This window comes from Zeus faber (assembly GCF_960531495.2).
Source record: "Zeus faber genome assembly, chromosome: 17".
NCBI lineage: Eukaryota > Metazoa > Chordata > Actinopteri > Zeiformes > Zeidae > Zeus > Zeus faber.
The window spans coordinates 12,453,512-12,477,286 of record NC_137204.1 but is presented as its reverse complement, the minus strand read 5'-3'; the positions used below and the strand labels follow the sequence as shown (position 1 = coordinate 12,477,286).

General features: G+C 41.2%; 1 protein-coding gene across 1 annotated transcript; it reads right to left on the bottom strand.

Annotated features, from left to right (window-relative positions):
• Window positions 1-8,682: 8,682 nt before the first annotated feature.
• On the bottom strand, window positions 8,683-19,265 carry LOC307242952 (nuclear receptor subfamily 5 group A member 2-like; the record flags this gene model as incomplete). The annotated part of the gene is made up of 6 exons (XM_080017600.1): window positions 8,683-8,936; window positions 10,583-10,730; window positions 10,954-11,073; window positions 16,777-17,387; window positions 18,680-18,821; window positions 19,167-19,265. 6 exons carry the CDS (start codon window positions 19,263-19,265, stop codon window positions 8,683-8,685), a joined length of 1,374 nt encoding a protein of 457 aa, XP_079873726.1.
• Between the last annotated feature and the right edge of the window lie 4,510 nt (window positions 19,266-23,775).

Here is a 23,775-nt window from a genome sequence, read left to right as displayed (position 1 = left end):
GCTACTGATGAAACACAGTGACCTTTAGCACTTTTATTGCATCCTCTTGTCAAACAGAACCCAGCTATTGTGTTAAAATAAACAGACGCTTTTTATGTTTGGGGTCAATTTGACTCCAGCAATTTAAACCTAAAAAAATGGCTGTAATTCAAAGTGTTACCCAAGTTTACACTTCAGAACATCAGCAAGGAACACATAACATCACATTTAGCAGACGCTTTTATCCAAAGCGACTTACAATTATTGAAACACCGACGGACGCAGCCATCAGGGGTTAAGTGTCTTGCTCAAGGACACTACAGCATGCTAGCAGGAGGAGCCTGGGATCAAATCAGCAACCTTTAGATTACTAGACGACCAGCTCTACCTCCTGAGCTACCATCCCCATGGTAGTTACAGTAAGTCGATCATGGAAAAAACACCAATAAAAAGTATATAAAACTCACTAAAACTGTGTGTCTGGTATGGACCTGCCAACGTCCGACTCAACAGGTCATCAGAGCAGCAGAGAGGATCATCGACTGTGACCTGTGCATCCTTTAGGACCTCTGTACTTCCAGGTCAGGAAGAAGGGCCAAAAAGATGATCAGTGACCTGGATTGATGCGTTTATTCAGATGTCTGTACAAGTCTTTATTCCTTACACGTGTACATGGAGAGAGGACTCTTGCAGGAGAATCATCACACATCACTACAACTCACTGTTATCGTTTTATTTATTCATTTTAACTAATTAAACCTTAAACCAATTACTTGCAGTGCAATCACAATATTGCTTTATTTCGAAGGTTAAAACTCTCTCCCTCTCGCCATGGTGACCTCTGCTTGGTACCGGGTTTGTCCTTGGGCCTCCAGGATTGTGATGATAATCTGAAAAACAGTTAACAAATGATCCAATCATTCCTTGTGCTGTCCTAGATAGTGCACTTTTCCAGGGGGGTAAAAGATTGACCGCACTAACCCTATAATAACCTCCTATTTCTCAGTAAAATTCTTGAAAAGATAGTTGACAAACAATTACACTACTAACCACTTATAATATCTATGGTGTTTTACGAAGCTCTCACTGGCCTGGCACCAAATGATTTTTCCAACATGCTGGTCAGCTATGAGCCCTTCAGGTTTCTCACGTCCTCTGGCCTTTTAGAGTACTACTAAAGTAGTACTGAAGCTGGCAGAGCATCCTTCTGTTTTTATGCTCCCATGTGTTGGAACAGCTTCCCAGTCCTTCTCTGATATGCCCATATGTGGGGTTTTTTTTTAAAAGGGGCCTTAAAAACGTTTTAGTTGTTCTAACAAATTCCTAAGCCCCCATACCCCTAGCCTCCATCCCTTTGGCCTGCCAGTCTATGGTTTCCCACACATAGACAACTTTGTGGCAGCTCGTCACAATGTTTTTTTGTTTTATTCACCACTTAATTGTTGAGCTGAGTGAGGGATATTTTTCCCGTGCACGTTATTATGATACATCTGGGTTTCCAAGATCAGCATACAGCTGCGAGTTGGATGAGGGTTCATCATAGGATTCTTCAAAGGAGTTTCTGAAAAACAGTTTAGTTTCACTTTTTGCATTATTATTACAGGTAATTCTAGATTGTCATTTTAAAGTGACTTAACACACACAGCCTACTGTACATTATGAGCTGCTTTCGCTACGCTACAGATAGATAGTTGTGGTCTGGTTGTGGTCAGACCCGCTGTAAGAGAGAGTTGCCTACGCTGGATTCTTCCATATATTACAGTTTGATAGACAACATTGAATAAAACCTGAGAAAAGCAAACAGCCTTTTTAAAAGACTGTATCCAACCACTGTCACGGCGCCGTCTCCTTTTTCCACAAGTGGACTAAGCACATGTGCAGAGCAGATGTTCACGGCAACTTCCGCTGCTGATGTGACGTGTTTCCTGTCGACCATGGACATCCATGGGGGGTCTCCGCCATATATGGTCTGCGCACAGGTCCCTCTCAAAATACTTGCCAATATTAACTGTATACCAGTAGTTTAATATCCCATTTGGTCAATCGCCTTTTCAACTGTTTTGCCGCAGCAAAACGACTCTATATAGAAGTATTTAGAAGGATACTATTCCCATTTCATCTTTTTAGTCTCACAATTGGTTTTCAATTCAAGCTTTTAATTTTAGCGTTATGATTTTCAGTCTCTATTTTTTGGTTGTCATTTAATGTACAATTTAACCAAAATTCTATTGAAGATTTGTTTTGTGTGTGCCGAGGGCTTGCATCATTGTACACATTTCACACTATTTTATTTGTATTTGTGTCATTACGACGTACTTTTGAGAAAAACTAAGCATTTTCAAGTTTCTATCATTTACACTGTGAACCTATATTATGAACGTGATATATTATGTATTTGAAATGAAAAATAACATTTGGGATTCATTTTAGCGACAGCATTATTACGAAATTGTCCTCAAACCATGATTAGTCGGAACTATGCCTTCTCCTGAAAGGGACGCATGCCAAACTGATGCCAGCTGGTTGGCAGAGTTATTTAGGAAAAAAAAGATTTGTTATCAGGGAAACCAGATCAGATTGGACTCCTCCACAAAACCAGTCTGGTCCATTACATTGATTGGGGCAGTTCTTTAAGAGCAGAGCAAGGAAAAACAGATGGGTAATGAGTAATCGTGGGATCTGTATGTGTGATAAGAGTGGACTTTTGTGTTCTGAATTAAACCCGGCCGAATGTCAAAAGGGATTTTTCCTCATCGCCGTACGGTCCCAATGTCTATTATGTTATTTTGTTTTTACAGGACAACAGATGCATGTATTACCAGTGATGTATTACCACAGGGGCTGGATCCCGATTGTTATTGTTTGGGTTTTTATTTTTTATTATTCCCCTTGGCAATTTTCAGGCTAAAAGTGTCTGGAACAGGACAACTGCTGGACCCACGGACACGGTTGAGGTCTCGTTAGAACTCGTGGATCAAGCGTCATCCATATCGATCTACATTTGGAGCAGGAATTAGTTAAAAAAACGATGACATTTGAAGTGGCCGAACGTCCGTGCATCTCTGACACGCTGGTTGGGTGCTGGAGCGAGAAGAGTGTGTGGAGTCAGACGCTTCGTGACATCATTATCCAATTCGTTATATATATATGTGCAGGTTGTGCCTCTGAACGTCCATTCGCATCGTGTGAGGTGTGCAGTTCAGACTCCATCGCTCTGTAGTGGTTACAAACTGTGCGTGTGTAGGTGTCTGCTTTATCGTTTTACCTGCTAGATGTAGGCGGGGCTGTTCGAGTGATATTTTCTCTTTTGCTCTTTTTGTAAATGAGGGCATTCTGTTCCGAGGAAGTCGTAACATACAAACTGTGCGAGCCCATGATGCCTTTCAGAGACAACCCGAGCTCAGTGACGTCTGGTCTGACATGGTCAGAGAGTCCCTCGGTTCACTCCAAACGTCCCCGCATATAATCACAGAGCACAGATTCGGGAAATCTCGGTTTACGGAACCTTGGAACCTCGAAACCTCGCAAACCTGTAATACACAACTAACAAAATTAGCCTGGACCGTGTATTGCTGCCTGCAGCTATATTTGTTATTATTGTCGTTTCCGATAATTGAACGGCGCGCCAGAATTCAACTAAACATGAATGCTGTGAAAATCCTTGACGTTAGTTATAGTTGCATGTATACTTGTTAAAAGCTCTATTTTAGGAAGAAATAATGGATTCATTATTCCAAAGTGGTTTTGTCGCACAGTTTAGGCATCCTTGAGAAGTTCTTGTTTTATATCTGACAAAAACAAAGTTCCACCATTATTCACTTTAATGATTGGCAGTTGTGGTGGTTGCCAAATGTCATTTAGTTTGAATTCAGGAATCTACACACCAAGAACGACACAAATGAATGGCACAAAATACAAATTATTCTCAAGGCAAATTTGACGCTCCAGTAAATTCACCACAACCATGATGTGATTTTGCAAATAAGTTCTCTATTTTCTTTAGAGAATTTTGATGTACATGTCAGAGGCAAAATTTTAGAAAAGTCGACCTTGCTTTGGAAAAAATAAGTAGCAATTTTGCAACATTTTTGTGACCTAACAAAAACCCTTTTTATAAAGTAACTCTATGAAATAATAAAGTAGTAGTTTGTATTTGTCCATCATCGTCTGTGTTGGTTATTCTGATGGTTTGACACTGAACCATACCGTTAACCATGGTAAACAAAAGTGGCGGCAGTGTCCCTTCAATTGCCTTTAATTAAATCCTACCAAGGTTTAGTATAAAATGTTTTTATGTCACAGTGGCTCAGCCATATTGGTAGCTGGTTGTTTATGGCTACAGCACAAGTTATTTGACTGATAACGCAATTTTGAGACAGTCATCGAAATAGTTGTATTGCATATGGACACAAAGGTGACATTTGAAAGTTTCCAATTGTTGTCATTCCTCGGACAGTCCAGAAGTGTGGACACATACATAATGTAATGACAATTCTTCAAATCATGTTCATCGAAAGTGGAGGGAGCAACATTCCCTGTTCTGTTCATGGTTGACAAAAAGTGCCCTTGGACTGGCGCACATGGGGCTCAACATGAGGAGGTAATTTAAACGGCGATCGAAGGGTCAATGTGTGAATCCAACAGGACGGTACCAAAGAGAAGATTAAGGCTGATGGTAGAATCTCTGTTCCAGGAGGAACGATATAATCTCCTGTCCTGGTCAGGGAACAACGGACCTGTTCATTTCCATGTCACCCATTCTTAATGGATCATGGGACTTTTCTTATCCTATGTGTTTCATGGTCTTGGAGAAGGACTAGGACCACGTCCATTGCCATATTCTGGTGGTAAAGCATTCTGGCAGTGATGGGAGCTGTATGTTTGATGCAATGTTAGAATCAATCACTCCTACTTCGCACTCTTTTTCCTGATTTTCATGCACAGGCTATTAAGGTGCAAGATTCTGACCATACCAGGGTAGCTCTGCTCTTATGCAGATCTCTTTTGATTTGGATCTTCAGTTCCTCCTCTCTTCACTACAGTGGTTCACATCTTAGTGTGATGCAGCTGGGTTGAGGATTCAGAAGCTTATGGTGTGTGTACTCTGCCTTCTAGGACAGGGTACCTGCGACTCATGACGAACTGGGCTTTTGAATCCTATTCTGCGGTCATGACACTTGGGCTATGATCAAAATATGCGTTTTCAAATGTGCGTGCAAGCGGTTTAAATGGGGTATCTCCACAGGGTTGCTGGCTTCTGTGACAGGGTGAGGTTCTTGACACTCTACTCTCCTGAATCAAAAACATTTAGATGAGGTTCAGACACCTAGAAAAGATACCACTGGAAGGCTCCTGTTTGAGCCTCATTAGAGTTCTTACTGGGACCAGAAATACTAAACAAATTACACTCATTCTGAGATCACATCGTTGCCTCCCGGTGCGTTGCAGAAATACTATCCATTGCTTGAGAGGCTCTTGAATACAGCTCTGACTTACTCAATCAGTAAACAATCAGGCGTTGGTTCCTTGTTGTTCCAAAAGTTAGAAGCCATGTGTAGCCATAATAAGTCACTGTAGTACCAGTCTTCCAGCAATTTTCTCATGTCAAATTTCTTGGTTAATTTCCAATCTGGATTTCAAACACACACAGCATCACAGCACTGAGACAGCTCTGATTAAGGTTCTTAATGACATTCGTCTGACTGAGTGGTAATCTTAGTATTGCATTCGACATGACCAGCAATACAATTCTACTACACAACTTGGGAAGTCCAAACCTAGACTGGATTGGACTTTCCGACTTGGTCGTAAATTGGTCTTATTTTTAAGATAGGGACCATTTTGTCTCCCTTAGAAACTATGCATCCGAGCAAAGTAACATCACATGTGGAGTTCCCAAAGGTTCACTCTTTGGACCTCCTTTATTTCAACTATTTAAAAGTCCTAACCCATATTATGCAAAACAACCCTACTGCCTACCAAAGCTATGCTGACAACACTGAAATCTCCACAGCTTTCTCATGAGTGACTATTGTCCCAGAGGAAAGACTGAAAGTTACTGCTCACCTTGATTCCTATCTATGCCAACTGAATGCCAAGTTAGAAATCTTGGTGTAATTATGGACCTGAATCTTGAAAGCACATTAATCAATAGCAATATCAGCCTTTTGTCATCTAAAAATATAGCAAGCATTAGATTAGGGGGGTTCCCAATCATGAAGATTCAGAAAAAAAACAATTCCAGTAGGTTGGATTACTGTTGTGCCGATTCCAGCTAAGACATTTGTGTAAATTCTGGCAAGATATCAATCCTCATCTCTAAAAAATTATTTTCATGGTTCAACTAAATAAATGTATTAAAACAAACAAGACAACGAAAGACAGTTGAGACTGGTAAATGTCTATACTTATTTATGGTATATTTAATTGATTATCTAAGGAAAAGTTATTGTAGTTGCTATTTTTAATATATTTTTACTATATATTTACTTTTGTTTTATATTATACATAAGAAATTTGAAGTTATATTTTTGACTTTTTTTTTAAATGTATATCCTGTTGACTGGGAAATCACATTTAGCAAAATATCAAGCACATGTTATTTCTCTTTGAATTACCATGGCATAAAATTACTTTACTACAAATGTCGTTGGAATCTGTGTCCGGCTTTGAAATATGCTTCTGGAGTTTAGTTATTGCATTGAAGAGTTGAGGTATATAATAAAGGACAAACACACCACCTTTGAGAGAAAATGGAAAAAAGAAACTGTAACCCTGGGGATATTAACCCTTTCATGACTGATGAGTAATTAAATGAACAGGGCTGTTGCTCTGTGCGTTTTTTCTTTTGCCTTTCTCACTGCTCATTCAAAATTGGGCTTTTATGTGTATTATATATCATTATGATATGTATGTGTTAGTTGGGTGGTTAAGCACAACAAGAGAGAACCTTAAAGAACACGTGTTTCCACAACATTAAAGGGGATATTATATGAAAAATTCACTGTGGCAGTTTTGCCTACCACGCGCCATCCAAGGGGCGTTTCAGGGACCTCCGGCACAGAGATACAGAGGACGGGCGTTGTAGACACCAGTTTATTGTCGCGAGAGGGCTAGTTGGAATTAGCCCAGGAGCAGATAGAGATGTGTCATGACAAGGGCTCTTCTCCTGAGTGTGTGTGGGGATGGGGGTTTTACCTGTTGCCCGTTAGAACAACCAACGAGCAACAGGTATGCAGCCACCCTGATCCTGGGTCCCCAGTTATCTAGGTTCAGGTCAGGTGTGGCTGCTCAAACCACAGCATCCCTGCACCACACTCACTTTTTCAGTGCGTGTGTCATTTCGGTCTTTGATGGGCCTACTGACACACAAACGGGGAAACAAGATAACCCAGTCAGTTTCTTTTCTTCAGTTTTTCTGCCTCAGTCAGAAAACATGTGATCGAACAAGGCGTTCGGATTTGTCTCCCAAGCCTACATTGGCTCACACTGGGAACTGCCCCATCAGAGGAACTCCACCCACGGCTTGAGCGCCACCACTAGTGCAGCAATCAATGTCTACAAGCTAAGCTAAGAGCTAAGCATGGGAAGTGCTCTGATGTTGGCTGCACAGACCAGCACAAATATTTGAAAAATCAGAGGAATTGATACCAACTGTCTGCGATGAAACTGCAGACAATGGAAATGTAAAAAATAATTGTGTATTGTCGGTTACCTTGATTTGCTGCACAGATCGCTGCGCGCAGATCTCATAGTCGAACAAAGTTTTAACTGAGGCCTTGTAGTAGATTCAGCAACTGGATTGCTTATTTCTTGCCTCAAATTTGTTAAGAAACAGATTTTGGTGGACTGATAAGGTGAAATCAGTGAATGTTTACGGACTTAATACGATGGCGCCCAAACCCCATTTGCTCACAGAACCCGGAACTCGTGCTCAAACCCCCTCACGAGGGAAGCGCCACCCACTGAAACGAATCGTCCTGGAACAGGATGGTTTAGAGGAATGTTAGAATGCATCATCTGAGTGTATTTTCAGCAAAAAAACATTTTTAACATGTTTTGGGGACCTCAGAGACCTATATTAATTTGTTGAAAAGGAGCATAATAGGTCCCCTTTGAAAACAATTTGGTGCCTATTTAGGTGGCCATTTTGAAAAGTGCCTGCCATGGCCCTCAAAGAGCAGGTTCGCTGCACCTCCAAATATTTATCTTTCCATAACGTATACTTTAAACCTACCTCTGTTGCCAAATGTTATTATTCTTGTCACAAAAAATGCCCAATAGTTAAGGCTATTTCATCTTAGCTGCCCCACAATATCTGTATATACACAATTCATGGGAAAAACGAAAGAAAAAAATAATAATTTTTTTGGACAAATAACAAATGCATAAATACAAATCAAATGCTTTAATGCAGATAGATTCAAAGGGACAAAATAGAACAAATTCCATAATTTCTTCACAACTTTTGTCAAAACTCTATGGGATCTCTAAGTGTATTGATGAGACAGCCTTTAGTTTTGAGTCATATCTCTCAAAGTAGAATAAAAAAATAAAGATTGCTGTTGAAACACCAACAAAGAAAATATAAATTGTATATTCTTTTCTTTGGAGGTGGCATAGATAGCTGGGGAAATTACTATGCAGCAATTTTTATTTGACATATTTCAAAAACACCAATACACTGCCAAGCCAACTCCTCCTTCACAAACAGTTGTGCTTCGCGTACAGCATTTCAATGAGCAGGTTGTTGCAGGGCATCTCACCACAAATGTGCTTAGAACACAAGTAGTCCTCAGCCAGCGAGCTGGCGGCTCGCAAGTCTGACAAGCACAGTAGCAGCTGGCTGAACTTGTCCACGCGCTGGGGGGAGGCGTGCAGCGTATACTCCAGCAAGGCACCATGAACTCGCTCCTTGATATTCTCCACATATGACTTGTTTTCAAGCAGGTTCACATCTGTAGGCAGGGAGTGATAATAATAATAATAATACTACTACTAATAATAATAATAATAATAATAATAATAATAATAATAATAATTAGTATTATTATTATTACTATATCATATTAGAATAATATAATAATATAAAGCTGTGTAGATGTTTATCATGACTAATATCTCCACTCCAATCCACTACATCATTAATAGTCCAGTTTGGGTCTTATCTAATGTAAGCCTTACAGTATATTGTGTCTATTGTTGTATAATGATGTCTTTTAACATAATCCATGCTCTACCTAAATCACACATATTGCAATAAAACACCATTATAAGCAACTTTGAGCCATTGTTGATATTTATATTTTCACTGTAATAATTGAGTAATTACATAGAAACCACTGTAGTAACTTAGTAATTACATAGTTATATATAGCTTATACCTTATATACCTTGCCTATAATTAATGCCGTGCACAGAAATACACTTGTGCATTCTGTAAATTTCATATATTTGGCTATTGTTTTATATTTGGCAATTTTTTGGCTATTTAAATTTAAGACAAGGATGCACACATACAATTCAGAAGTTTCCTTTTAAGCATTGGATAGGCCACAGTGAATGCCAACCGTTAATGCCAATGTCAATTGTTAATACAAAGATATACTCTATACATTACCCTTTTATGTTTTCCAAGTGTTTTTCTTTTAGTTTTGTGCGTTTTTTGCTCGATAAACATGAAAAAGGAATGCGTGTAGTATAACTACAACTTTTCTGTTTCAAAACCCATAAAAAAAAGATTTTTGGGTGATTTTTGGGTGGTTTTTGAGACTTGGAACAGATTAATTATATTTCAATTAATTTCAATGGGGAAAATTCATTTGTAAAACGAGCTTGGTCATGGAACCAATTAAACTCGTAATGTGAGGTTCCACTGTATATATATATATGTGTATATATATATATATATATATATATAGAGAGAGAGAGAGAGAGAGAGAGAGAGAACACACAGTGCATTCGCAGCTTGCTGCTATCGCCAAAAACGCCTACAATGGGCACATGAGCGTCATAACTGGACCATGGAGCAATAGAAGAAGGTGGCCTGGTCTGATGAATCATGTTTTCTTCTACATCATAGGGATGGCCTGGGTGAGGGTCCGACCCAATCGAGCATCTATGGGATGTGCTGGAACAACAAGCCCGATCCACCTTGCAACTTCCAGGATCTGCTGCTAACGTCTTGGTGCCAGATACCACAGGACACCTTCAGAGGTCTCGTGGAGTCCATGCCTCCACGGGTCAGAGCTGTTTTAGCGGCACAGGGTGAGCTACACAATATTAATGGTTATAAGTGGTGATTTTAATGTTGTGGATGATCTGCATGTCTGTGTATATATATATATATATATATATATATATATATATATATATATATGTTTGTGTGTGTGGGTGTATGGCCTCCCTTGCCTGGCTCTTATCAGGCAGATTAAACAGTACAGGGCCTGCACTGAATAAATGTCACAGCCAAAACAGGAGTGGAGGAGTGGAGCCCCCACCTTCCCAAGTAGCCAGCTCGACTATATATACAGTATATATATATATATATATATAGGCATAGGTATATATATATACTTTTAATCTGAGGCCTTTGCCCACTTACCTGGATTGAAGAGGATAAGGAACTTGAAACATGCAATCTCTTTGCGGTCTATCTGTAAGCTCTGGAACACCCCTACCAGCGCCTGTCCTTTCTGAACAAGGCTGTTTAATACAGGTTCTGCATCAGCCATTATTGCTGGCAGTTCCACCTGACACGAAAAAAAAAAAATAAAAATGGTGAGGAATGTACATCAAAATCCCGATAGACTTTACCGCACCAATAAAATTAAAAATGAACTAACAAAGGACACATCATATGTGAGAAGGTTTACATATCATTCCAATGGCCATCTCAAAACAAATATGGAATATCAATTCCATGTTTTGTTGCAAATTCACTATGACTTGAATGCCGAAATAACGTTGACAAACCTCCTGTCCAGTAACCAGGAGCATGCTTCCCTCTTTGCCGTGCTGGACTTGCCTGTAGATGAAGTCCAGTGCCAGCAATTCACACCAGCAGTTGTGAAGCAACTTCATCTGGTCACTTACCTGGTTGCCATAAACAATAGAAAACTAAATGAATGGTCTAACTCCAGCATATCAATCCATCATCAAGAATTGCAAGAATATATTATAACATGTACGTAAACAGAAAAAGGTTTCTAGTACTTGTCCAACTTTCAATATCTGGATCTCTCTTCCAGATTGCCCCGGACGAGGGATTTCTCCTTCCGTGACCTCATATAGAGGTTTCTTCAAATTTTACCCAAGTGTTTTTTCTAGGAATATTCCCTTTTCTAGAAGGGCACTTAAGAGTTAAGACTAGAGGATGGCGTTGATTTCTATGTGTAATCTGAGGCTTGTAAAAGCCTTTGAGACAGGGCTGTGATTAAGGTCTGTAGAAATAAACTTGACTTGACTAGAAGTAGTCTCCCTATCCATGCATTCATATACAAGGCATTGCTATCAAAATAGCGTGGATATGTAACACCTATGTATGAATTCAAAATTAAGGATGACACCGCCTGAAGTTTGTTCTTGCCGTGTGCGGCCCGGGCTCTGCGGTTGTGTCTTTAGGCCTGCACATGGGGGCGGGTTGTGTGTTTGCTTCGGGGTGCAGGCTCATCTTGTGCATTTGGGGACTGTCTTGTGCCTTTCGGGGGTGTGTGAGGATTTTGCTTTTGGGGTTCTTGGCTTCTCCCTGGGTTTGGGGTTCTTCTGTGGCTGCGGTGCTTTGGCCGCAGAATGTTCTTGCGGCAGCCTCGTGGCTGGCTGCAGAGCCTGCTCTGACGCGCTACGATACGCTTCTGATCACCTGTACTAATTGGCGAACAATCCTTCACACAGGTGGAAGTACAGGAAGAGGCCATGTAACTGTGAAGAAACTAAGTGAAAATTACAAAAGCATATACAGTACGTATACAGGATATACTGCACAGTTGTACAAATACACTGTGCTCGAATCCATCCTTGGACACCCAGGTTGAATGTTCTCTCTAAGTTTTATAATCCCTTATACTGTATATGTATGTCTATGCTTAAGTTGTATGCAAGTCTGCAGTTGACATCATAAAAGGGTTCCATGGGGATCCATACCAAAGACTATTTACCTAAAACAGTTCTATGGCAAATTCTGTCAGATTAACTTTGATTTGAAAAGTGTGCACATAGATATCATTTTTACTTTACTTGTGTACATAGTCAATCATGTATTTTATTGATTATGTATGCATGAAATACATACATAGTGACAAAAAAAATCATGTTGTGTACTCTTTGTGACCAATACAGTCTATTTGAAACCTCCCATCTCTTTATGTCTCTCTTAAAAAGGATAACCCAAAATTTGGATGAATTCCTCACATAGACCATTGGATGAATCAATTAATCGTTTTCAGAACCCAGAGAAATTATACTTCCTTCAGTATGATGCTATAAAACATTAGTTGTTGTGATAAGGCTGCTCACTGTTTACAGCAGATAGGTAGTATTGAATACACTGTCTTAAAATCCTGCTCTGGATATTTATGGCCATTATTGAGATCAACCTCCTTTTGCCGGTTCCCTTTCATCACTGCAATAGTAGAGCTCCATCAATGAAATTCATTGTACAGAGCCGCCATTATTACGCCTCGTTGTCAGTGATGCACGCACAAGGGTTTCTTCCTGAACACATTATAGTCCATTGAATGGAGCGTGGAGACATGACAAACACAAACATAAAGCCCTGGAAACAAGCAATTATATAAGTGTTAAAAACAGTCAACGGCTTCCCATTTACCTGCAATACCGAATGTGTTATGAAAATTTGAATTGCCTTACTTAACACTGACAGAAAACTGGTTACGCACGGTTATGATCGTAGTTATAAATATAATCAATAACAGTGACGGTAAAAATAATGTGCTTTTTGTAGTAAAAGTAAAAGTTTATAAAATAAATCATTATTCAAGATAACTCATCTAAGTGTAAACAAAGTGACTCTGAAATGTTTGTGTGTGTATGTGTGTGTGTGTGTGTGTGTGCGTGTGCGTGTGTGTGGGGGGGGGGTGCAAATAAATACGTGTGCTTTTTGGACATGGGTGACAGGTGTTTAAAGAAAGCTTTAAACACAATTTATTTTACAGGGGTAAATACAGTGATCAACAGTCAACATTGCGGAAAGGTGAATGCAATAGTTGACATTTTCCAACCGTTAAATGCAAGTTACAATGGTTTGCATCACTGACATGTCAAGTTTTTGGGAAGGTAAATCCCATTTGCACTCAGACACAACTTTAAGTGAATTCACACTCCTTTTTTGGCGATAGTGGCGCCGCCCCTAGCGGTCGCCTGCGCCGGCGCTCCGGTTACTTTCTTACTCTTTAGTATTTTTTTCCTTTTTTATCACAATGTTCGCCAGAAAAACATCAACAATTAACTCATACGGCCGCGATGCACTCATGGATATAAAAAGTGTTGTGCGGATTTCAGAACAGACATCCCGACGCGGCTGTGGTGGTGACTGGGGACTTTAACAGGGCCAACCTGAAAAAAGTTCTGCCGAATTTCCACCAACACATCACGTGTGCCACCAGGGGAGACAGAACTCTGGACCATTGTTACACTCCTTACAAGAACGGATACAAGCCCGTGTCGCTTCCTGCTTTCGGGAAATCAGATCACGCCGCGATCTCGCTGCTTCCTGTTTACAGGCCTCTGATCGCGCGGGATCTGGTGATGACGAGGGAAGTGAAGCGGTGGACGGACCAATCAGAGGCTGCGCTTCAGGACGCTCTGACTGACGTAGACTGGGACGTGTTCCAAGCGAGTTCAAGTGACGTCAGCGAGTTTACGGAGGTTGTAGTGAGTTTTGTGGCTACGCTCGCGGATGAAATCGTTCCCACGGTGAAAGTTCGGATATTTCCAAACCAGAAACCATGGGTTGATAAATCCATCCGCTGCGCTCTGAATGCGCGCACGGCCGCTTACAACGACGGACTTGTATCTGGTAACATGGACAACTACAAAGCGGCGTCATACAATCTGCGGAGGGCGGTGAGGGACGCTAAACGGACGTACAGAGACACCGTGGAGCTGCAGATGGAGCGGGGGGACACAAGACGCTTGTGGGAGGGGCTGCGAACAATAACTAACTACAAGAGCAGCTCCTCCCCAGCCACGAGTGCGGACGCCTCCCTGGCCAACCAACTGAATTCCTTTTATGCGCGGTTCGAGTCTGGCAGCAGCACCGCTAGCTCGCCGGCTAATTGGAGCTACACCGCTGGGGACGAGCGCGCACTCTCAGTGTCCGTGCACGAGGTCAGGAGGGCTCTGATGCGGGTGAACACCAGGAAAGCTGCGGGTCCAGACGGCATATCTGGACGAGTACTGAAGACCTGTGCTAACCAGCCAGCTCCGGTGTTCACCACAATATCCAACATCTCCCTGGCTGAATCAGTGGTCCCATCCTGCTTCAAGAGGTCCACCGTCGTTCCTGTCCCGAAGATCGCCTCTCCAACCTGCCTGAATGACTACCGTCCGGTGGCCCTCACCTCGGTGGTCATGAAGTGTTTCGAGAGGCTGATTAAGGATTACATCTGCGCCTCCCTCCCCCGCACCTTGGACCCGTTGCAGTTCGCGTACCGGCAGAACAGATCCACCGATGACGCGGTCTCCCAGGTACTGCACACCACGCTCACGCACCTGGATGGCCAGAAGGGGGCCTATGTGAGAATGCTGTTCATTGATTATAGTTCAGCTTTCAACACCATAGTCCCCACCAGACTGGCTGTCAAGTTGTTGGAGCTAGGATTGAATGCTCCGCTGTGCACCTGGATCCTGGACTTCCTCACAGGCCGCCCCCAGGTGGTCAAGGTGGGGAAGTACATGTCAAGCTCCCTCACCCTGAATACAGGATCCCCCCAGGGCTGCGTCCTCAGCCCCCTACTGTACTCCCTGTACACACATGACTGTGTGGCCAGGTCCAGCTCCAACACCATCATCAAGTTTGCTGACGACACCGTGGTCGTGGGCCTGATCACCGACTGCGATGAGAAGGCCTACCGCGAGGAGGTGGCTGACCTGTCACTCTGGTGCCAGGACAACAGCCTCCACCTGAACGTCAGCAAAACCAAGGAGCTGATTGTGGACTTCAGGCGTGGATCACAATCGAGGACGCACGCGCCCTTGTGGATTAATGGGACTTCTGTCGATAGGGTGAGCAGCTTCAGATATCTGGGAGTCCACATCACAGAGGACTTAACATGGACTGTTCATACAGACACTCTGGTGAGAAAGGCGAGGCAGCGTCTCTACCACCTCAGGCAGCTGAGGAAATTCCGGGTCTCGGTGAGGATCCTCAAGTCCTTCTACTCTGGAGCAGTGGAGAGCATCCTGACAGGCAACATCACTGCCTGGTTTGGGAACTGTACTGCCCAGGACAGGCGGGCCCTGCAGAGGGTGGTGCGTTCAGCTGAACGTACCACTGGAACTACCCTCCCCCCCTTGCAGGAGTTATACACCAGGAGGTGTAGTAGCAGAGCCCGTAGGATCATGAAGGATCCTCATCACCCCAACAACGGACTGTTTCAGCTGCTGCGGTCAGGCAAGCGCCTCCGCAGTCACGCAGCGAGAACAGAGAGACTGAGACGGAGTTTCTTCCCTCAAGCCATCAGAACTGTCAACGCTGACCTCACCAGGGGTCCTAACTGAGCCATGCACTAGGCTCCACTACCTACTGTACTGTATGTAGCATACTGTACCGCATACTGTATCACTGTTCAGGGTTGTTCGTGATGCCGTATTGCTGCGCCGTACTGTTGTATACTGTGCTGTATTATCCCAAACACTACCTCACACTATTCACATTCACATGCCACTTTAATTCACATGCCACTTTAAATGCACATATCTGTATATACATAGCCATATTCCTTCAACCTATTCCATTTTATTTCAATTTATTTTTTATTGTATTTTATTCTATATATTTTTTATCTTATTCTATAAGTATTCCACTTACTGTATTACGTTTTAGGAGTCAGTTAGTCGGTCTAGTAGAAAGGAATTTTCTACTTTTTATTTTATTTTACTTTTGTACTTTTTCCTAGGACTTATTGTGTGCTATCACCGGGTGCGTTGCATTACATTTCACTGCATATATGTATGGAAGTATGTATATGTATGTGACAAATAAAAATCTTGAATCTTGAATCTTGAATCTAAATAGTTTACTACTCCAGTGTCAGTTATTATGGGGCTTTGTGGAATACTCCAATCTGATTGGTCAATTGCGGCAATCAATAGCAGTTATTTCTGAATAATGAGTGCCGGTCGGTCAATAATGACCGTTGCTACAGGCAACCGCTTCTACGCCTGGCTTCGCATCCCTTGTTTTGCTCCGCCCATATGCTAACGCTACCACTAGCCAGTGGCGACATCTTGTGACGGTACGTAGAAACTACGATGGAAGAGATGAATGCGAAAATTGTTACCAAAATCACCAACCTCCCATTGAGCATGTCTTATTTCACGGTTAATGTAAATGTACAATTAGATATCAATAACAGTAAATAGGATAGCCATATGTAGGGCTTATGGTTTCTTAAACTTAGACTAGGCATACCAACACACCAGTTGTGCATTATCATTTACTTATTACAAGGCTCTGTGGAATAATCTATTGTGATTGGTCAATAGCGGCAATCAGTGGTCAGTTATTTCTGGATAATGGCCAGTCTGTCATAAGTGGGGTGTCTGAGGGTGTTTTACCTTGAGCTCTTTGAAAAAGATGCATCCCCGAGCCCATTCCACGACGTAGAAGAGCGTCTGATCGATCATGAGACACGTGAGGCCGAAGGTGCTGGGCTTCTCCTGCGAGCCCCAGCCGTCCCGCAACCGCTGGAGATGGCCGTTGATTTTACCCCGGACCTGCAGATCATCCAGATCACAGCGCAGCAGCTCCAGTATCAGCTGAGGCACCCCGGAAACGTCCGGGACGAGAAGGGACGCGTACGGGCTTGAGGGCTTGGCTGAGAAGGTGCAGTTCTCCGCGAAAGAGGCTTGCGACGTGCCAGCGTAAAGCTCCCTTTGTTCCCACTTGATGGCCAGGCCGGAGAAGGAGGCGGCCAGCGTGGACGCGCGGCGGGCGTGGACGTAGTGCGGCGTCGCAGTGACGTCCTCGCCCTCCGAGAGGCCGCTCTGAACTTGGCCGCCGGAAAAGGTACATTCCATCGGGTTGGAGGAGAGAACCATCGAGGTAGTCTGCATTCTGAGGCCGCGGCTTTGTATCAAAGCCCTTTTCTGTTGCTTGAGAGCGCGGTCACGTTTATACATCGGGCCAAACTTGTTCCTGCCACCCCGCATCCGATCTGCTCGGACCGCTAGCGATAAAATGCAATAAAAACAGGATTGTTATTATTATGCGTTTTGCCATCTCTAACTTTATAGTCGTTATAAGATGTTGATGACCGTTATATCAGATGACCTTTTGACCTTCATTAGTTAAGTACTAGGCCTGTAGCACCACCATCAGACAGATTTATTTTTAGGATTATGTTAGTCAATAGTCAATAGTTCTTCACCAGAAATCCTCCCAGCCGTTATTCAATAATAATAATAATAATAATAACAATAATAATAATAATAATAATAATATAAATATGAATATGAATATGAATATGAATATGAATATGAATAATATGCGCTACGTCACACGTTTCATTGCTCTGATTGGTTGTAACTCCATCCAATTGCATCCAGAGGCATTTTGGTCTGCGACCTCGAAAATGAACGGATAGCACACCTCGCGCCATGCGAAAGCCCCCTCAGAGCCACACCCCGTACATACATAACAAATTGAATGATGATGTCACCCCAGCCCACCTCGCTCTGCCAACCTAGGTCCCTTCGTTCGGCTACCTCCTATACGTCCTTCAGAAAAACGTTGTTTCACTAATTCCTGCTCCAAATATAGAGAGATGTGGATCAAACTTAGACCACAAAATGTCTGGACTGCCCCAAATACAGCAGCGCTTCATTCGGGTCCGTGGGTTTGGCGGTTGCTGTGCACGAGGAACTTTCAGTTGGCAAAATGCCTAGGAGAAAAATAATTATAAAAATCCGAACAAAAACAATAGGGGCTGGAATAATGATAATGATGAGTGTATTAACTGTGTATGATATGATTTTATATGTGTATATATCATATATCTATCTATCTATCTATCTATCTATATATATATCTATATATATATATAGATATATATATATATACTGTACGATTTATGTGAATTACCATCAATTAACTTACATTAACTAACATTTAACAACATTTAAATTGAGAGACAATCCAGCCAAAATAAACCCTTGATTTTAGGATAGCTACGATTTGATTGATGTCTACATTTGTTGTTAAAATTGGATTTGCAGGGTTTCACTGAAGGTAAGCATCGGAAAACAGCATTAAAAAGGACCTAACATAGATTGAATAATTTAAGTTTAGTATGTTTATTTAAATATAAATTGGCGATTATGGGAATTTAAAAGGATTAAAAGGATAGGCCTACTCATGACACCCCCATGGCAAATGATTTGAATGTGTATTTTATTTTCAAAGTATCTTGATTCTCAAGATTTCTGAAAATCAAAACCTTACCTTGCAAGATTCCCTTACCTTCCAATCGCATTCCAACGTGAAGGCATTTCTGAAACCTACAAAATGGGCATCGTTTTCTCTGCATTTTGTCAATCTGGCAATCTTGATTCTCTGCACAAATGTACTTCTTGTTGTTTTGAACGGTTCTTTTGAAAAATCCCTACGTAGGTAAGAGGGTATGTCACATGAAAATAGATAAGAACCCAAAGGAGATATATATATATATATATATATATATATATATATATATATATATATATATATATATATATATATATATATATATACACATATATACCATGTTATTAAAATATGAAGTTGTTGAAATTGGGAAATGTATATTTCAATTGAAAATATATATATTAATATTATTTATACCGTTTTGAATATGTATACATATAATTTAGAATATGTGTATATATAAAATAATTATTATATTATAATTTATATATAATTATTCATAAATAATAATTAAATTGAAAATAGAAGGAAAAAAAAAACATACCTTACAACTTTCACAAGTCAGCAGACCATAATGATACCCAGACACCGTGTCTCCGCATACTGGACAAAGCTCCAAGTCCATATCAAAACTATAATCCATTGATTCCATGGAGGACCTGAAAATACTGCATTACACCTGATACATTTAGGATCTTTCTCTCTCTATTCAGAAAACTCTTGACAGCTCACTCTTATTTGGAAGATTTTCAACAACAACAATACACCTTTCTCATACCTTATTTCTACATGATCATTTATCGTTTTTATTTAGGAAACACAATGCCTCACATAAATACATAAACAGATGTAGGGCCTACCTGTTCATCCTTTTTGGCTTCTTCTTAGCCACTTGAAATCTGGTTGCCAGTTCGAAGCCCACTCAGAGGTAGATGAGGAAAGGACCATACCTGCCCACGTCACGCCGTCAGGTTTAAACCAATAAACGCAACCTGCAACGTGCGTGTCTATTTATTTATATATTTAACTATTTATTTATTTATTTATTTATTTATTTATTTGGTTATCTGTTTATTTATTTATTTGGTTATCTGTTTATTTATTTATCTATCTATCTATCTATCTATCTATCTATCTATTTATTTATTTATTTGGTTATTTGGTTATTTATCTATTTATTTATTTATTTGTTTATTTGTTTGTTTGTTTGTTTATTTATTTGGTAATATGGTTATTTATTTATTTATTTATTCGTTTATTTATCTATTAATTTATGTATTCATTTATTTATTTATTGGGGGGGGGCAAAACATTTTTAATTCATTCGTTAATTTGTTTGTTCGTTTGTTTATTTATTTCTTTGTTTGTTTATTTGTTTGTTGGTTTATGTTATTATAGGTGTGATGCGCTTCTCACGTTCAACCAGTTGGAATGTGCGATGCGGAGGGTTGGTGCGCATACAGACGATGGTCCTCAAAAAAGAAGAAGAATAATAGAGCTACAAATGAATACAGCAGAGTAAAGAAAAGTAAAGATAAAATACAAATTGGCAAATTTGCGCAAATTAAAATAGCCGAAAAATGCAAAACGGAAATAGTCAAATATATGAAAATATACAGGATATACAAAATGCGATACTACGCACAGGATAAATCCTTGTTATTCGTAGGCGTATAAAGGGTATACATTTGAAATATGAATTATTGCTATGTACTAACTAGCTTATTACAGTTTGCACAGTGTTAAACCAGTATTATTGCAGTTATATTGAACGTATGTGAACTATTCTGATTATATCAATTAAAAATATATAGCAAGATTAATGCGTTGCTCGCTACTGGTGAAGATGAGGATATAAATAAGAGAAAATTGTCACTTGGATCATTTATGGATTCTTGCCGATTTAACATTGACGTGTTTCGAAAATAATATATTATTTTTTGACGCATAATATAATCAACAAAATGAATTCATATTTGTCAGATATTTGCGAACATTTATATTTGATATTTTTTTGTCTTTGGGTAATGACTGAATTAAAAAAAAAAGAAAAAGATAGATAGACTCTAAATAATAGAATTATTAGAGAATAATAGTTTATTTATTTAATGCATTTACTATATTTACTAAATACTTTTGAACTTTCTAACGTTCTAATCAATCATTTTTTTGTTTCATCTATTCATGACCCATTTCAAGATTCAAGATTCAAGCGGTTTATTTGTCACACCTGTATTACTATTTTTTTTTTCTTGGTTTAAAATGAAAAACGCCAAAATTATAATTTCAATGTGAAATTTCAGTTTAAAATGTTGTCATTTTCATAAACATTTATACCTATATTATACTCCTCTCCCTTCTGTTGTTCACGTGTCAAAAAAATCGGTCAACAAATCAAACATCACATTTTCTTGATAATAACAATAATAGCAAATGGATTTAATACATTCAGGCACTCAAGTCCACTAACTTTGACAAACATTTATTTTAGTTTTCTCATTTACTGTTCAGCGTCATGGGGTGTATTGTCACAGCAGCTCAGTTAGACATGTCTCCACAATGTTAAACATAGAATTATAAATGTCAGTAGAATTAATATAGAAAACATATTCTATATACAACAACAGTAAACAAAGTCCTTCCTCCATACAGGTACATTTAATATATGTATATTGTACGTACAAATTACCAATAGCTAATAAATAACGCATAATTAAATTGATATTATTATTTCACGCAATTGCATGACAAGGCTGTTAATCCCTGTTGCGGCCCCAGCCGTGCCTCCAGTTGTGTTGCCTCCACATGTGTTTCCCTCTTCCCTTGTGTCTCCCGTCTCCCCCTGTCTGTCTCTGTCTGTGTAGGTTGGCGTGACGTCGACGGACAACGGCTAGTATTTCTGGTGTATGTGTGATATGACCGGATATCCAAGCCAAGGCTTCCCCTCCGTGCGCCGTCCTTGTTTACAGTCCATGTGGAGAGCAAAGATGAGGCGGAACGCAAATGCAATCTCGGAACCCATCAGCTATTGTCTGACGACGATTTCGCTTTTTGTTAGCTTCTTAATTTGCTACTTACTACTTGTGAAACTATCGCGCCGTCGACGTCGTCTCACAACTCCAACTCCTTTCTCGCGTCTCACGTTGCTAATCGGACTGTAAACAACGACGGGCGCACAGAAGGGGAAGTCTTGGCCTGGATATCCGCTGGCTACAGAAATATTAGTCGTTGTCCTCCAGAGTGGTGTGGGTGCAGCTTCCCGTCCTCACTCGCAAAAAAAAAATCTCATCCGCTCCGGCAACCACCGTGAATACATCCAGTTCCGCCTTATCTCTTCCCACCAAGCCCCAGTTGTCCTGGGTTACCCTTGGCATGAGACACACAACCCGCACAAAGACTGGTCTGCCACAAAATTGTCAGCCGGAGCTCCTTTTGTCACTCCTCGTGCCTGCAATCCGCCCTTGCCCCTACAAAGGCCACTGTCTCCCCACTTACCTCAGAGCCCCCTGACACATCAACCATCCCCGCTGCTTATAATGACTTGAGTGCAGTTTTCAGTAAACTTAACTCTCTCTCTTCCTCCTCATCGCCTAAGACTGTGCCATTGATCTCCTTCCCGGAGCTCCCCTGCCTTCCAGCCGTCTGATCAGACATCTGATTTGAGAAGAGACCATGGAGAAACGCAGCGATGATTCCTTGGCCACTGGAATTATCCGGCTTCCCATCCAGGAAGCCACCATCTTCCCCGAAATGGACCTCAGGAACGCCTCCCATTTAGTCCGAAATTCGGAAGGAGGATGAGTGGAAAAGGGCCTTCAATAAACCTCTCGGCCATATCGAGTGTTTGGTCATGCCGTTCAGCCTAAGCAACTCCAGGAGTTCCTCAGCTTTCCCAACTTCTACCGCGTGGTCATCAGGGACTACAGCCAAGTGGCCACGCCCCTCACCCGACTCTCACCCCCTACTGCCCCCTTTTCTTGGACCCCCGAGGCTGATGTGGTTTTCTCTGCGCTAAAGAGACGATTCCCGTCTGCACCAGTCCTCGTTCACCCTGACCCCTCGTGACGGTTCATTTTGTAGGGTTAATGCCTCCCACTAGGAGCGGTTCTCTCCAGGCGCTCGGCCAATGACTAGAAACTTCATTCCTACGCCTTCTTTTCCCCCCGAGTGGCACTATGTTGTTGGGAATCGGGAGCTGCTGGCTGTTAAACTCGCCCTGGAGGAATGGAGGCACTGGCTGGAAGGAGCCAAACACCAGTTTATTGTGTGGACAGACCACAAGAACCTGGTCTACATTCAATCAGCAAAACGCCTCAACTCCCGTCAGGCACACTGGACATTGTTCTTTGGTCGCTTTGCTTTCACCCTCACTTACCGCCCAGGCTCCAGGAACCTCAAGCCAGATGCCCTCTTGCCAGTTCACTGTTGAAGCGACTCCGACTCCCTCCCTCGACGCCAACCTTCCGTCATCCTGTGTGACAGCCCTGGTGACATGGGAGATTGAGTCGGTGGTCAAGGAGGCCCAGCGGACCCAGATAATGGTCCTGCTGGCCATCTCTTTGTGCCCCATTCTGTCCGCCTTCAGGTCTTCCAGTGGCCGCATTCTTCCCAGTTTTCCTGCCATCCGGGTGTCAGTCGCACCCTGTCCATCCTGATGCGCGTTTCTGGTGGCCCGCCATGGGTGCCGACACCAGTGCCTTCGTGGCCGCCTGCTCCGTATAAGCCTGTTCCGTATGTTTACACAACTCTGAGTAAGTGTCCTACGTTTTGGTCCCATCTGCGTTCGTAACTATCTCATTGCAAACAAATACAAATATATAAAAACTGCTTTCGACATTTATGTCTCATAATGATAATAATAATCCTTAATAACATGATTTCAGCGAAAAGGTCAAACAAGAGACGGAATCGTTAATTAATGACAACACTTCACAGAATGGTGATTATAATACACGTTTCTGTTTCTTTATTTAAAAAAAGAAATAGTAGTGTATTCAGTGTATTCAAGTGTATTCAATTGCAATACATTTGTTACAGCAAAAACACTTGACTACTAAAAATAATTTCAGAACAATAGCAATACAGTGATATTAACCCTTCACTATACCACTATTCACGTTGTAAAAAAAAATAATAATAATTGACATTCGAGA